Raw genomic sequence first — 17,118 nt, forward strand, 5'->3', positions numbered from 1 at the left:
TCCTGCGACTTGTGTTGGTGAAGCTTGCTGCCCGGGTCACGGGCAGCCCCAATTTGCCGCTGTACCAAGATCCTGGGGAAGTCGTTTCGTGGTTCGATGCAAAAATATTTTAGAGGACAAATTTAGCGGTATGGAAGTCGTGGAATGTGCCGGCGCATTCGTATTACCAAAATTACAATAATACTTATTAAATTCATCATCTTCCCTGGATAGAAAGGCACGAGTCCTGTGGGAGGACTAATAACCACGCTCCGTTTCTCTTGCCGCGAGGCCTCGAGTTAGGTATTCCAATCTTGCCTTTATCGATCGCTGGCCGTATCGCCCTGATTAAAGGTCATTGTCGCAGTGGCCTCTATAATGCGATGCTCGACGAGATGTCTCGTGGTGCTCGGGAGTTTCTAAAACGGGCATTTCGTGTGGTTTTCCATCATGACAACAGAAGGTTTTCCATCATGACAACAGAAATACTCAAATCCAGTCTGGAGTGATTTTTGTTGTTACTTTCTGACGGTTTGCCCATCTAGTAGTCTTCTATGTCGGTTGATTTCTCGCCTCTTGAGATACTACTTTTTGGGGCTAATTTTGTTTCATGAATGGATTTTGGTACCTAAGTTTTATATGCATTAAAAATAAAATTTAAATATAAGGTTCCACCTTTTCTCCGTATCAGCCATGAAGCAAGCTGGATCAAAATAATTTAGTTGAAAGTTCCCACCTTATACCTAGTGCCCCGGTAGTTCACACCTCGTGAAAGTGGTAGCATACCTACGCATGGCTGGTGCACCGATAGTTCAAGCATCGGTCACCGTTGCCGCATGGAACCCTTGACCACCTTTCCTGATCCTTTGATTTCTCTCTCTCTCTTGCTTTGGGATAGGCGTTGTTGGTCACAGATACGGTCTCCAGGTTTTCGTGTGTTCGATTAATTCTATTCGATTCCAGTTCCTTCGTTACTGGTAATTTCTCTTATATTATGAGCTTGGTATGAAAGCTTTTAATTTCAGTATTGTCCTCCAGGAAATTTGAAGAGGGTTGTTTGCGTAGGTTTGTCTAATATTAGATAAGTGAGTTGTACAATCGTTGGCTACCCCTCCCTTTCAATCAAAAAAATAGTTGTACAAGTGCTGAAAGACTGGCTAATTTCATTAGGAGGAATGTTACGTACTTTGATTCATTCTTGACCGTCTTGCAAATTTTTTTAAAAGGTGTCAGACCTTGCCAAGTGCGGGAGATGAACCAACTGATTGAGTCATTTTGACAAAACCGGCTGCCATCGTTTGTAACCGTCCACCTCAAGCAATTGGTGGATCCTGTCAACTTAAAATTTGTGCTGCCAATTATATGGATGGACCAGGATGGCGAATTCTTATATTACAGATTTCTTTCTATTTCCTTCGGACATTGGCAACACCTATGGAGTCGAGGCAACTAAAGGCCCCATTTGGTCTACATACCACAAACCGATCATACACATTGGAAATAGTTCAGCGTTTCCATATACGAAATAACAGACAGACCTCCTTCGAGGCTGACCCAAAGCATTAAATAGCGAACAAAGAAGCCGTATACACAAGTTACAGTCGTTTCCATTCCCCCCGACGCAGATCTGAGTCTACTGTTCTACGTGAGTGAGTGTTCCTAAACCTGAGCTACCAATATAGCAACGAAATTGACATTCCCAGCCATTATAAAACTGGCCAAGATCAGCCTAGGCATGGTTTTCCAGTTAGAAAATGACGACCACAGTGCGAAGGTTGGTTGAGTTAACCAAGTTAGTATCAGCTTGGATGCAGGGAACTGTTTCATGCAGCCTCTTCCTTTCCCGTGACTCTACTTGGCCACGGACTCTTCCCATAGTATCTCCTGAAGATGTTATTTAAATAGTTTTACCCTCAGTCAGGCTCGGCAATTTGTTCGAATGCTCGCCGATTTTGGGGGGCTCATCTGGTTTCTTGCAGATACAAGAAGAAGGAAATTCATGGAATTCACCTCGTCCTGGCCTCATCTCATCTGGTTCCCCCATGAAGCCTCTCTGGCATGCCTTCACCTTCCTCGCAAATGTCCCCCAATCCATCTGTTTCCGTGCTTTAAATAGTGAACTAAGCTTCTTAGCATTCGGCCGTATAGTTCTCTTATGTCCCATGTACCTCCTGCAAATTTCAATGTCAATCAATTGGAGATCAGTACTTTTCTGCAACCCTAAGGAATCTGAGAGTATCTGAGAGAAGAGAACGTTAACACAACAAAAAAGAAAACAAAAAAAAAAGGATCCCCAAACAAATTGCTTTTGCTCCTTTCGGTCCATCGAATAGTTAGACAGACAAATGTTGGACAATGAGGAAGGGTAATCACCAATAGGCTGCATCACCAATAAAAGCAGATCCATCATGCACATCAAATGTCGGACAATGAGGAAGGGTAATGGAGATAAACATAAACAAAGGAAAGGATGTAAGAGTCATATTGTAGGTGATATTAGGAGGCTAAGGGGCAATGCCTATACAAAACAAAGTGAGAGACATGAGGTTTGGACATGAACAGCATAGACTAGAGAAAGCCCTCATGAAAAGCGGCATCAAATGGTGGATGATCAGAGAAGAGAAGATAGTTAATAATAAAGAATTAGTGGGGTGTGGATAAATTATTTCAAGTCAAGTTTCAAGCCTTGGCATTTAGGAGGAGCCAAGGGCAAAGTAGGACACTTATAGCCGACCAGAAGTAAAGGGATGATACTTATGCTTAGGCTCCACATGTAGGTTTCTCACAACTAGACAGCACGAGCTGCATCCTCCTCCCCATTATGTGGGTCCCCACCATCTGGGTTCAACATAGACTGCAGCAGAGCCCACACCACAAGGATCACGATCCATGCCATGTATAGGTGCGAGAAATCTACATAGATAGGTACATAAGGCACACCTCTGAGTCCTACAATGTCAAAACAAATGTGGAATCATGGCATCAATATGTTGCCAATTTATACTCCGGGATTTTGAGATGGCAGAAAGGGAATATATAAAAGTTGGCCAAGGGTTGATCCTCTGGGTTTCATGGAAGCCGCTGCGAGATAAACTTTTACTCACAAATCAAGGAAAATACATTGTTAAATTCGTGATTATTCATTTTTTTATATATAAGCCCACTAAAACAACACCTAAACCACATAGGACACTTGAAAAAACCACATAGGACTTAATTCAATCCAAAAATTACAAGAAGCATCTCTGATTTCAACTAAACTCAGATTAATCCCATAGTAAAATGTAAGCCAATGACTGAGACTTGCAATGACCGACCTAGTTAAAATTAAAAAAAGAAACTAGGATCTCAGATCAACTTTAAGATGAATTCTAAGATGCCTCAAATGGATATGAATAACTCAAGCTATGCCCCTGGAAAGGCGGCTGGGACTCCAAAATTGACAAAAGTCTAATTCCAATAAGAAACTTGAGTCGAATCAGTAGTCTTTGTACATATAACATCACTAAGATGTACAGATGCAAACGTTTCATACCAAGACTAGATAAAGAAACACCCAAGATTGAGAAATAAGTTAGCTTGCTGGCAGTACAGCAGTAAGTGTTAGCAACAAAGAATGCATACCATAGGGTATCAAGTACATGGGTCTTACTAACTGAGCAAGGACACAATCATGAACTTGGCATAGAAAACTTGTTAAGGGGTAGGGAAGCACTATACACTTTACATGGATAAATTTTCAGAAACGTCTCCAGAACTTTGTACGATTACCAACAACCAAGGTTTTAATAGTAGCAGCATTCTGTTATAGCAGACCCACCGAAACTGTTCTTTACCATTATAAAATTTTATAACAGCTGTTATCTACTCCATCATGTGTCATGTGGAGTTATTTGGTATTAAAATAATGACTAGTATAGCAGAAAATAACAGCAATAATGAAAAAATAAGGGCATTATTGTCCAAAACACTGTTCACTCATTAACAAAATTCAGGTGGTAGAAGCTATTTTAGGAAGGAAAATTAGTATAAAAATTTGAGATTTATAAATAATTATTTTATTGAGGAAAAGAGCAAATGTCAAATAACAGCTATCATTTCTGCTATATAATGGCTGTCATAATACAACTGTGGTCAAATAACGGCCATTACTTAAATAAGCAGTAACAGATCCCCTTCAAAAACATTATAACAGCTGTTATAATGTTCTAATGGCCATTATTTTAAATCATACCTGTAATGGTTACAGCCAGGCCTCCAGATGAATTTATTTGCCTCTAGAATAAGACACAGATCATGGAAAGCAACAGTCTTGAACAAAAGTAAATTATTAAAGAAAAAGAGGGGAAAATAATAAAGATTAGAAGCCCACACCTGTGGCCAGCAAGAATCTTGGCCATGTTTCCATTATTGTTCGTGACAAACACATCGCTCTCACCACAGACAATGTAGTCAATGGCAGCAAGACGAGAAGAGAAGGGAATAAATGGCTTCAAGTCATCTCCAGCAAGCATCTCCTTAGTGTAGAAGTTTGGAAAAAGATCTTTAAGAGGTTGGAGGGTCTGTTCTCCACCATATATTTCTCCAGATGCAATGTAAATGTGTGTATCATTTTCAAAACCAAGAGCCCTTAGCATTAAACCAACTTCATGTGGAGTCAATGGACATTTCCCTCGACTGCGCTCATCCTCAGCGCTCAGATCCTGCCAAGATGCCAGCTTCAATCATGTCTTAAATCAAGACAGTACCTGATACGTGCATATGTTTAATACATTGTTGATACACAACTATCAAATACATCCTACAAGTTAATTGCTAAGAATTAAATTCAAGATTTCAAAGACTAATACAATCTACTTGTTTCAAAGCTATTTTGGCAGCCTTGGAGACCATGCGGACCAAGTGTTCAACATGCTTGGCACATGTAGATGCTTTGGGTAGTGACTTTAGCCAAGGCATGCATGTAGCATACCTTAGCAATTACATTACTGATCAAGAAAAATTCAATTGAATTATTCAATAGACAGTGCTCTAAGACCATGATCTGCACCAGAATACTGTGGCTCTGTAGGTTTAGTTGAAAAAGAACAAAGGCACGATATCTATATGCATTTCAATAACACAAGCCACATGTTTCAAGAGCATTGCATGGCAGCCTTGGGGACTATGTGGACCAGGGGTTCGACATGCTTGGCACATGTGGTGCCTTGGAGAGTGACTTGAGCCAAGGCAGACATGTAACATATTGTAGCAATAAATTACTATTTGAGAATGATTCAATTGGCTTATTCAATAGATAGTGCTCTAAGACCATGATCTGCACTGAAAAATTGTGGCTCTGTAGGCATGATAAAAATAACTGCATAATATCTATATGCATTTCAATAACATTAGAAGTTAATAGCAGTATCATGATAAATAACATTAGAAGTTAATAGCAGTATCATGACATATCAGAAATTTATCAACATAGTGACTCAGGATGTGACCATTGTTGCTAAGAAATTTCTTATCAATGTGAAAATAAATCAAGATACTGCCAGAGAAATAACATAACAGAAACCTTGACAGATAAGGAGAGCACAAAGAATCATTTTATCTATGTCCAATATAAAGTACGGAATCAACCCTCAAAAATTTAAACCAAAATAAATTCCCACAAAATTATTCAACATATAATAAATTTACTCTAAAATGATAAGACAATATAAAAAAAATGGAAGTAATAATCTTACAGGTAGTGTTGCCCAGCGCTTCCTTATTTCACCTAGTTCATTGCGTTCTTTCTCCCCACCACCATAATAACAACCAGAAAATGCAAGCATGTCAGGTTCAAACCTGCAGTGTCAATGGAAAAGAAGATTTAGAGTGTGGCTCATAAGTGGAAAAAGAAGAACCACCATTTAGAAAATACATTAACTTATAGAACAATTACTTTGATTAGGTAAGGAAGCGGATACAAGATTCATTATATTTCATTATTTCTAGAAATAATCATAGGAATATTCATAGCATGTAATATAAGGTCTGATGCACGCACTTCACATGAGCTTCTCTTTCTAATGCATATGCCTTGTGTTAAATTAGCTTATCCATGAGCCTCTAAGCACTTCCAATCAGTCAAGCCCAGAGAATGAGACAATGCAAAACTAGAATAGCTATCTTTAGCAATGATCAAAATTAATTGTTGTAGTACCTCAAAACAGCAAAATCTACAATATTGGCTTTATTGTAGTCAAAACAGGGAGGGATAAGTCAGAGTTGACAAAGTATGAAGTTTGCCGGTTATACTTTGGTGAAGGCAATCTTCCATTCAACTCTGACATATTCCATGACCACCTTTTAATTAACTGAGATTCTCAGTATTATGGTGAATTTCAATAAAGGGGATCTCAGATTTTAAGGAAATAATATTGTAAATGAAGGTGTCAATTGGACAATCATGCAAGAGGCAAGATCTTTCAATTTCAAGAGAATCTGAAGAAAGAAAGAAAGAAGGAAAGAAAGATTTGAAGTGGCGGACAGTATAAATGGGACATACAGATGCCTATTTTCTTATTTGATATCACAGTAAAAGTTCGACATCAACTAAGAATACAGGAAGCCATATTTTCTTAAACATATTTCTAGCAATTGATAATGCTCCATTTTAATTTCCATGCAAAAAAAGAGTATACCTTAAGTGAACGGCAATAAATCGTGAGCCCATCTTTCGCATTCTCTTTACCAATCTTTGACCAAGTACTTTGATAGGTTTTGTAAACCTTAGTGCATGATAATTTACGCGGCAGCGTAACTTTTGTAGGTCATCATCAAGTCTGTTGGTAAGCCTGTAATCAAACTTCATCAACTGCACAGCCTGCAATTTTTTGAAGTCTTTAAATATACACACATCTCTCAAGCATGTCAATGACTACTGTATCAGAAAACAGCATGGCAACAACATGGCAATTTTAGTCTAATATCTCACAAACAATATATTTGTTTTAAACTTCTTTGGTGAAGAAGAGACATTTAAGGTAATTTTAAGGAAGTCAGCCACCCCTACTAGTTGTTGTAATAGCCAGTGTTTATGCATCAATAGCATGTTAATTAAATTATTGTTTACAGTTACCAAAGTCTTCTATACTCCAGGGTCTAGAAGTAAAGATGCAAGTAGCAGGACATTTTACATCTGAGTACTGTAGATTTCTTAGATTTCAATTAAATAATTCAGACATAAAGTCTCGATCAAGTACGTAGTTGAGTTACTTGGCCTACTTACATGCCTCCGCAAGAGAATTGGCAGTACTTGGTAAAGATAATATTCAGGAGTTGATTTCCTTGGAGGGCGCATCGTATAAGGAGGTTTTTCCATTGATCTCATTACTTTATCTGGTATCCTCTTAACTATAGTGACATCTTTTGAAAGTGCAGAAATGAACCAGTTAACATCAAAAATGTTGGCGAAGTCACTGCACAAGGAGTTTTCATTAAATAAACGTAAATCAAATCTAGTAATGAACCCTGAAGCACTTTTCCATTTAATTTTCATGAATCTCAGCTTACCTGTCATCTTTCCAGAAAGAATAATGATCCAGCTCGGGAACAACTAGAGTGGCATTTAGAATCCGCGCAACAACAACTGCATCTGTTATCTGAATATCAAAAAAAGTAATGAGAACCAACAAAAAGCATTGGCTGCTAACCCGGGCTCATTCCTTCTCCCCTTAGTAAATAAAATGTGCAAAGCCAAAAAAAAAATGCATCATCTGTTGGACTTCATTATGAATTTTGCCACTCATCCAGGAGTATAGGATGACGTAGATTATTAAGTACTTGAAGCCATGGTCTGCCGTACCGGTCCAGCCCTAGACCGGTGCCGGATCCGCGTGAAATCCGATACCGGGTTGTTTTTATAGCAGAGCCGACCGGTACGTGCTTTGTACCGGTCGGTACCAAGTGGTACCGGCCTCGTACCAATTTATTTTTTTTTTAAACAACCACAATGCCGCGCGCTGTGGTTTTTGAAACCACTGCGCCGCGCGTGGTTTCAGAAAGAAGTGGCTAGTCGGGCCACTTCTTTTTTAAAAAAAAGTTTTTTAAGTGGCCGGTACAGTACCGGTACTGGCCGGTACGGACCGGCCATCGGTACGCCGGACCTTGCTTGAAGCTGTAATGAGAACCTAGAAAAATCATTGATAACCTGGGATTGTTCGCTTTTTTCCCATAATACATCAAATGTTCACTTTAAGGCCAAAGAAAAAAGGAATCATCGGTTGGCTTCATCATAAATTTTGCAACACATTCAGGATATGAGATGACTTAGATGATTAAGTACTTGAAGCATCCGGAAGGTCATTAAAAATATAATAAACTAGCTAGCAATTTCTTTAGTACCAAAGGCGGTAGGTCAATTGAATGAACCATACCAAAGGGGAACTCCAAGAATTGAAACATATAGTACCTTCCATCATGAAGCAATCTCAACAACATTCAAGTTTCAAATGGCTACATAAGCATGTACAGCCCAGCAGCAAAGCAGTGCATATTTGTCAATATTCTATTTTAAATAGTCCATGAGATAAGTGGCATGCAGTTTATGATTTACATAATACATAAATAAACAAATAAAATATATATATAGGTCTATTTCAGTGTAGCCTACTTCCAAGAGGACATGTTAGTCATACATACATATGTATGTGCATAAAAAAGAAAGATTTGAACTATGTATTCTACTTTTGAATTTCTCATTCCTGATAGTTTACCACTCAAAAAAAGGTGAAAAATGAAGAGGATAGACAACGAAACAATATATTGAAGTTCATGCAAATTAAAACCAATGTAACACATGTAGACCCTACTTTAGACTGCTGCTTGATTACACTAAAATAATAAATGAAACGGAGAGAAAACATAAATTTGTGAAAGATTTTTTTTTTATAAAAAAAGCATACCCCTGTCCTTTGTTGATTTAGTCCTCCACTTGTTGCGATTAATAAGTAACCATTAGATTTGCTTTCACGTACCGCAGCTAAAAGACATAAGCACAGCAAGATATAATAAATCAGAATAGAAAGCATTCTTCCGCTAAAAGAATGGAAAATATCAATGTTTCTCCAGAGGCGTTCCATATTATATAGTAACCACAAACATCATATACAAAGCAGCAGAACAAAAAAAATAATAGAGATACAATGTAGCACATTGGGAAGAGGCGAAACTAATTCAGAGGATTATGATTTGATGAAACATGAAGTGTGCAAAATCAGATAACTGATTATGGACAAACACTTGTTTAGTCACAATAAAAACATGTGGAGGAAATTGATTAATATTGTGCAAGAAAGAAATGATCTTTACTAATTCTTGAAACTCTTCACAAACCACTCAAGAAAATATTGACTAGCTGTTTATACGACGGCTTCGTTATCATTCAACTAATAGGTACAAATTGTAGTTAAAAAGTTGAAACTAAAGTTTGCCATACCAATGAGTACCACTCCATACTGGACATACCGTACCGCACTAGTACTAAACCGAAACTCGGTACCGAGGGCGTACCGAGTCTCTTATGCTGAACTAATTCCTGTATCGAGCATAAACGATACGCTACCAACATGGTGCCGGTATGAAGTCCAGTACCAAGATGGTGAACATTGATTGAAACAATAACCATGGGAATGTTCTTCATCAGTGTGTTATTCTTTTTTATGCGGTTTTGTAGGAGAATGTTTTTGATATCTATTTGTATCCTTGGATCTTTTGAACATGTACAAATTGTAGTTAAAAAGTTGAAACTAAAGTTTGCCATACCAATGAGTACCGCTCCATACTGGACATACCGTACCGCACTAGTACTAAACTGAAACTCGGTACCGAGGGCGTACCGAGTCTCTTATGCTGAACTAATTCCTGTATCGGGCATAAACGACACGCTACCAGCATGGTGCCGGTATGAAGTCCAGTACCAAGATGGTGAACATTGATTGAAACAATAACCATGGGAATGTTTCCCCAGGTTCAAAAGATCCAAGGATACAAATAGATATCAAAAACATTCTCCTACAAAACTGCATAAAAAAGAATAACACACTGATGAAGAATATGGCTACAAATGGACGAAAATCGAAAATGATCATGTTAGTTGCATTAGGGCCCTCTCTTAAATAGGTGTCATCATGTTGGTGTTGGATAGATGGGTTGCTACTCGACTAAACCTTTTTGTAACCATATCTTGCCCAAAATCTTATGAAGCTTATAGCTTCTAAAATCTGAAGATTCAGTGACATCGATAAAGCAATTAGTGCACATAGAAATAAGCAAAGAAAAAATGGGCAACTATGCAAACAAGTATAAAATGCGAGGTGGATTCTTATTCAAATAATACCCAGGTTTGTATATGAAAAAGGTGAGCATGGAGATAGAGATGGTGAGGAAACCAGTACAGATAAAAATTAATGCTTTGTAAAACATAGTGATCAAACAAAATTTTGATGTGCCTGAGCTATATGGTCCAAGTAGGGAGTTATCAACAATGATGTTACATTAAGGTTGATTAATAATTCTTATATTGAAATTTCTGTTGTTAGCAGACATTAAATGCTAACTTTTGTTGATTGTATTGTCCACTAACCCCTCTCTCCATGCCTGAAACTGTACTCATAAAATAAAAGGCCAAGTAAAAACGTCTTCCATCTTCCCTCACTATGGATGTCCTTGAAGTCAATTTCCTGCTAACAGTTGCTGCAGAACATACGCAGACAAAAAAAGGGGGAGGTGGGAGATACCTTAGTATTGGCTTCAAAATGATAGCCATGACGGCATATGGTAATTGTTGAGTAGGGAAAAATGGTCTGAGAAGGAACTATGACCTAGACTTTGCCAAAGCTTTAATATCTTTCTTTCCTGATCAACAAGACGTATTTGCTTCTCTTAAAACCAGATCCTAGGAGCATATGTTTAAGTTAAAGACTGAAACTCTTGTAAAGCTAACTAGCATTAGAGCTCAAGCAGGGTTAGCAAAACTTGATAGCCTCATAAGTGGAGCCCAAATTGACATGATTTGCATTGAATTTGGGTCATGATACTTACAGATTGAGTTGGTTTTCGTCAGATGTTTTCGCAACGGATCCATGTAACTTGGACTCAGGTTGATGTCATGACTACATAAACATATGATGGTTGAATCCAGATAAGGTTTCTAAGTTAATCATATAAATTTTGAGCTTAACCTCCAAAACAACTACAAATTTAGATTTCAGGTAGCACAGTTCACAAGCATACTGGTCACATACCAGCACTGTACATACTGTGATATGCCCCTATATCCACTCGCAATACGTCGACATCCCTGGGTATGGCACATGGTACATATGTCTCAGTAAGGGGTGTACAATACCGCAACACAGTTAGTACTTCAAATCTTTCTAGAAAGTAAGAGATTTTATTTAAGGGCAAAAAGGAGGCCTGTTGTTCAGTCTGCCCATATTCCCCCCCAACCCCCACCCCACCCAGCCCTTGATTAGCTACGAGTCCTAAATGGTCCCAAACTCTTCTAATAGCAAATGGGAATGCTTGCAAAGCTCGATAATCTCTCTTTCTGGTTTGTCACGAGTCACGACCATATGGTCTTATACCCTTCAACAACTACAGGCAATCCACTTAGAGATCCAGAAGGCTAAGTGCCTATCATTATCCATCTTGGTGACAACATTTACAAAGATCCCCTCTAGTTGAGCCATTTCCAGTACTAATACATCTAATTTTTTGTACCTAGAAGATATGGTAAGATTTGCTCTCTTTCTTTTATAATAAACTTGGAAAATGTGGGCTCATTTGCCAGGGAAAAGTCAGTGTTAGGGTGAGCTATCTCAAGTTGGGTTGGTCAATTTGGTATTTCTAATCATTTCGACCCACAAACTCAGTTGATATTCATAAGTTCCAAGCTACACAAATTTTGGTGAGGTCATGGGATTCAACCAAATGGCAAGCATGATCTGATCCTTACCATCTAGAACAAATGAATTTGACCACAAGTCATGTTTGTAGTTGCTTGAGCATTAAGTTTACCCAGCACAAATTCAATCTGGCCCAACCTACTGCCACATCTAACCTTAGCATATGTAAGTTATATATAGCATCTAAAAAGATTAATTGTTAGGTTATCTAAAAACCTACTAGAGGCAACCCTTCAAGATTAATAAGAGAAGTCTTAGAACAACAACATTAGGTCTTGGAATTTTTGCTCCAACCCCTCAAAATGTCATAATACATCACTATTGCATTATTTAAAGTATGCATATCATCTTCTTTCCCTCAAAGCAAACTTGTTTCATTCACTCCATGAAGCCCACAAAACTGCAAATAATATAACTTTCCAGATCATCTCTTCCTTAGTTTCCTTCACCTAACTCGCCTACACTTTGAACATGGTATCATCCATTAATGCAACATGTTGTCATGACCCAGCCTCAAAGCTCACAAAATTTTGCTGCCAATAGAAAGATTTGACATTTTGCTACTTTTCTTCCTATGTTGCACATCTTTAGTGGCAATTATGCAGCAACACAATCTTCAGAACAGTACATTACAATAGAAAATGGAGTCTCTTTAAATTGGTAGTCTTAAGACAAATCAGTTCGTTATTTTGGTATCAGTTTTCCCTTTTGAAAAAACATATGCTACATACATACAACATATTCTCATATGTGATGAATGCATTAAAGACATCAAAAGAATAAATTTTCAAGAAGAACTTGAACAGCCAACCCAAATAGAGATGAGAAAAATTTGTTAACTGCAATGATGATACAACATCCAATGGCTAGAGCAAGTTTAATACAAAATTCAAGAGCAAGTTTGTAGGCAGCACGCGAAAGAGCAGAAAAAGTGTGAAAAGGCATTGTTCTGGAGGAAATTTGAGAATTATTAGCGCATTTTGTACTTTTACAATGTAGCCAATGTTGAAAACTCCTAAGAATAGGTATGCAGAAAGTAGTTACATTTGCCTCAAGGTAAAAAAACTAGCAACTGAGTATGTAAATTGGGAAGAAAATTGCCAGATGAACTGACAAAGAACTTACGTCTGAAATGAGCACCTCTATCACTACAACCATAGTAGAGATTTGAATATTTTGATTTCCATATATTAATTGGTTCATTGCGATCCTGCAAATAGCTCAAATTAGTGGCACTTAATCAAAATGATTTAAATGAATGGACATTACAATTCATCACAATAAAAGTTTGCAATGCATATCATTTTGGAGCATGATCACCTAGCCTTAATAACCCACTATGTAAAGGATTTACATGTTGATATCCTCTTTGAACACCTTTGATTATTTCAGCCATCACCATATTTGACATAAATATACCAATAAAGTCATGCTAGAGAGGATTCCTATGTCATGAGCAATTTTTTCCTATACCCTCTTACAATTTCAGTCAAAATTACAGGAGGATACCTGACAAAAAAAAGTTTTAGCTAGGTGTTAGATGACGCACTAGATTATTATCATCAGTCAACTTATTGGTATGTACACATGATCATTAATGTACCCCTTACTTGTTTCATGAACTAGTAGCTACAGTATAACTAGTACTCATGAGGTTCACTAGATTGAATAGAAAACTAGAGAGGTGAGGCCAAACAATATAAGATGTATTGAAACAAAATTCTAATGCAGATCGAGCTCCATGAAGGTGATAGGGTAAGAGAATATGCTCATCAAGAAAAAAGCCACACAAGATCAGATGATAAGGATGGCATGGACCCAGATATCTCTAAAGTCAAATTTAATGCCCCAAAAAATTTTAGTTTCCACCATCATAAGCCTGTATATAGCATGTCTAGTGTAACGACTGTCAACTTAATCATGATATCAATTTAATTATCCTTTTAGATAGAATACTTTTGAGAAAGAAAACATATTTCAATGAATGATTGTAAATATACAAAATGCTTACCTGTTGCTTTTTTTTATTCCTGAGCTCCAAATTTTTTATTTACTTTTTAGGGGTTAAAAACTCTAATGAACTTGCTATATTTTTTACATGATCATCCAGGCTTATTGGTTGCAGATAAGTAATTCTATAAGTCATATGGTAAACTAAATTACAATGAAAGCAGAACTCCTCATGATTTGATTTGCATATGACATGATCGAGTGATATCTTATGATCCAAGAGACTGCATGATCCATAGCATGGAGCTAAATCTTATGATCTTAAATGATCCCATTCCAAGAATGAGATCCGGATCATTCAGGTCCATTTTAATCCACATTATAAGTTTAGGATCATGGACTGATTCTAAGAATAATGTATAAATTTTGAATTGGTGATCAATGGCAGTGGTCTAGGCAATCCACTAAATACGAAGGAACTGTGCTTAGTGTTCTAAAATTTCATATGACATGAGACCTAATTACAAGGACTCGATGATTATGAACTTTTACTTCTAGTCCAGAATACTAAATCACTATTAGCACATGCCTCTATTTTAAAGCAATTTTAAGATAAAGAATGATACAAAGAAGGAGAATCCTTTCAAATTATGATGAAATGTCGTGAGAATGTAACAACAATGAGCAGAAAATCTTGTGAAATTGTACTAGTCTTGATTAAGGGATCACTATTAGCATGTGCCTCTATGTTTAAAAGCAATTTTTATGATCAAGAATGAGACAAAAAAAAGGAAAACCTTTAAAATTATGGCGAAATATATAGGGATTGGAGCAATAATGAGCAGCAGATGTTCATAGTTCCTCATAGTACCTATTATCAGATTGGTGAATTATAGGTCTTTTGCCTTCTAAACATTTCATCAAATTTTATCTCAACCTTGAATCCGCAAAGATTATCTGATCAATATGAGGTATCCTTTTTGCACATTCCACGACCACATTTCGAAGACCAAGCATACTTGTCAGGGCACCATCTCTAGCATGACCTCTTTTTAAAGATCTTCACTTTCATGTGTCCAATCATTCACACAACAACCAACATGGCATTATTTTGATCTCATACAGGTAATTCTCCATATGAGCCATGTTTACGTACCATGCCTTCATGCTCATATGAAGGGCCTTGATTGTTGTCTCCGCATCATAAAAGTCCATACATTTAACAGCAAATGATAAAACTTTAATGCAATAGGAATGACCCAAAAATCCTCGAAGATTAAGGTCTAGAATGGAGGGTGGTCGTGTCAACGATCTTTGGAAGCAAGCAGTGCAAAAGTATTCATGAAAACATGCTTTATGTTAAGACCAGCATAAAGTTAAAGACCCTCATCTAGATATAGAATGAAATTGACAGCAATGGAAAAGATTTCACAAGTCAAAATTAACGGATGTTATAATGTAGCAGATGTGGTTTCATCTGTGAGATGAGTAGTTGCTATAACTAAAAGGTCCAGGTTATGTAGGGAAACTTCGCCAGGGGGCAAATAAGGTGGTCATGCATTTTTCATGAAGGAAAAGGCATGGCAATCTAACTCACAATCAAGCCTAGAGGAAATGCTATCAGCAAGTTCCCTTCCAGCAGATTAGTAACCAGTTACAGTCAAAAACCAAGGACTATCCCAATGCAACAACCTCCTGATAAATGAGGTTACATGAGAAAAAGAACGGAAAAGGAACAGGCAACTATAAGGATGATAAGTTAACAAGCTGCCCTAGCAAAACTCACCACGCAGAAATAATTGTCATTTGATTGATCGCCCTCACCAAAAAAAAAAAGGAGAAAAAATTAAAAAATAAAAAGAATGTTGCTTTTATTATAAGCATCATATCCCAGGAAGCGGCCAATCATGCTCATCCGTTCCCTATTGGTTATTACCAACAAAAATTAGTAAAAAGTTGCCTGATCTCCATGGTCAACATAAATTACCTTACAGTCAAACAAACTGCTAAAATAAAGAGAATCAGAGCACACTTTCAAACCATCGGAAGGTTCGACCAACCCGAAAGTCCACAAGACGCAGCCAGTACCTAATGCTCCCTTCACACTCCTTATAACTAAACAAGTTAGCAATTAGAAAAAAAAAAAGAGGAAAAAAAATGAAAGAAGATAAATAAATATAGCTAGTTATCTTCTTTCTTATTTTCTTTTTCTTTATTTCGTTCTTTCCTTTTTCGTATCGAAAGAAACAAGCAAAAAAAAAAATAAAAAAATAAAGAGCTGTGCTCATCCAATATCAGGATTGACAGAAACTAATTATAAAATGCCGACATCATTAACTTGGTACTCAGACAATTCTTGTCAAATGAACTCGTACCTTCTTGGATCGCCACCGTCCTCGGAGACGCGACCACTCGAGGTCGGCGGCGATCTGGCCGCTAAAGAGCGAGATGAGACCGAGGGCGAAGAGCATCGACCCGCACAGCACCGAGCGAGGGATGGCCCAGGTGGGGCGGAGCCGCTTCCTCGCGGAAAACAAGAAGAAGCCGTGGGGATCCAACCTCCTCGCCATCCCCACGCCCATCGCGATCAAGATCAAACCCTAGTCTCCCGGTCGGCCCGGCCGTCGAATTAAAAGCCCACGGCATCAACGGCGCGGGCCAATCATCGATCCCTGGACGGACGGAGGGGTCTTCTTAGTACGTAGAGATTGATGGGATCGTAATGGCGGGTGGGAGAGTAATGGGGGAAACGGCGTTAGGGCCTCGTTGCGGTGCACCGTGGAAAGGGAGAGCGGAGGAGAGAGGAGGGGAGGGGAGGGGATTTCTGTGGTCTACACGGGGAACCGAGCAGCGAACGAGCAGTGGGATTTTGGGAGAATTAAAAAAACATAGCGGGATTACCGGGGGCCAATGATGACGTTCGGTGTCCGGCATGCGACCCTGATGATGGGAACACGTATCGCGGTCCCTCTTGGTTTCTTGGCCGTTGATGTAGTGAGATGCGGGGTCATCAATTGTGGTCAGATGGGCTTCACCAATTCTGTTTCTTTTTGATTTCTTGTCGAGTTTATTACTTTCCAATTCATGGTATCTAGCTCTCTTCAAACTTCGTCGGACCACTAAAATGTGTTTCTGGAATTTTCTTTATTTGCCTAAAATGTTAAACCATGATTTTTTTTTTCTTGATTGATTTGAATGTAAAATGCATTGCCGTTCTTCCTAGAATTAAGTAGAGGAAAGTTCTCTT

The 17,118-nt window shown here is 38.0% G+C and overlaps 1 protein-coding gene across 1 annotated transcript; it reads right to left on the minus strand.

Annotated features, from left to right (window-relative positions):
- Positions 1-1,440: 1,440 nt before the first annotated feature.
- On the minus strand, positions 1,441-16,737 carry LOC103711649 (O-fucosyltransferase 29). Its single transcript, XM_008797885.4, has 9 exons — positions 16,247-16,737; positions 13,047-13,131; positions 8,919-8,995; positions 7,528-7,616; positions 7,244-7,433; positions 6,657-6,838; positions 5,715-5,817; positions 4,354-4,682; positions 1,441-2,150 (listed from the first exon to the last, which is right to left on the minus strand). The coding sequence occupies exons 1-9, from the start codon at positions 16,451-16,453 to the stop codon at positions 1,877-1,879; spliced, it is 1,536 nt and encodes a 511-aa protein (XP_008796107.2). The 5' UTR covers positions 16,454-16,737; the 3' UTR covers positions 1,441-1,876.
- Positions 16,738-17,118: the final 381 nt, after the last annotated feature.

The sequence above is a fragment of the Phoenix dactylifera genome, chromosome 5 (assembly GCF_009389715.1).
Source record: "Phoenix dactylifera cultivar Barhee BC4 chromosome 5, palm_55x_up_171113_PBpolish2nd_filt_p, whole genome shotgun sequence".
Taxonomy (NCBI): Eukaryota; Viridiplantae; Streptophyta; class Magnoliopsida; order Arecales; family Arecaceae; genus Phoenix; species Phoenix dactylifera.

Excerpts from the sequence above, each read along its gene's own strand:
- LOC103711649 (XM_008797885.4), bottom strand. The coding sequence starts at position 16,453 with ATGGGCGTGGGGATGGCGAGGAGGTTGGATCCCCACGGCTTCTTCTTG. Across the intron at positions 7,434-7,527 it reads TCTTTCTGGAAAGATGACAG|TGACTTCGCCAACATTTTTG; the intron begins GTAAGCTGAGAT and ends CTCCTTGTGCAG. Across the intron at positions 4,683-5,714 it reads AGCGCTGGGCAACACTACCT|GATCTGAGCGCTGAGGATGA; the intron begins GTAAGATTATTA and ends GCATCTTGGCAG.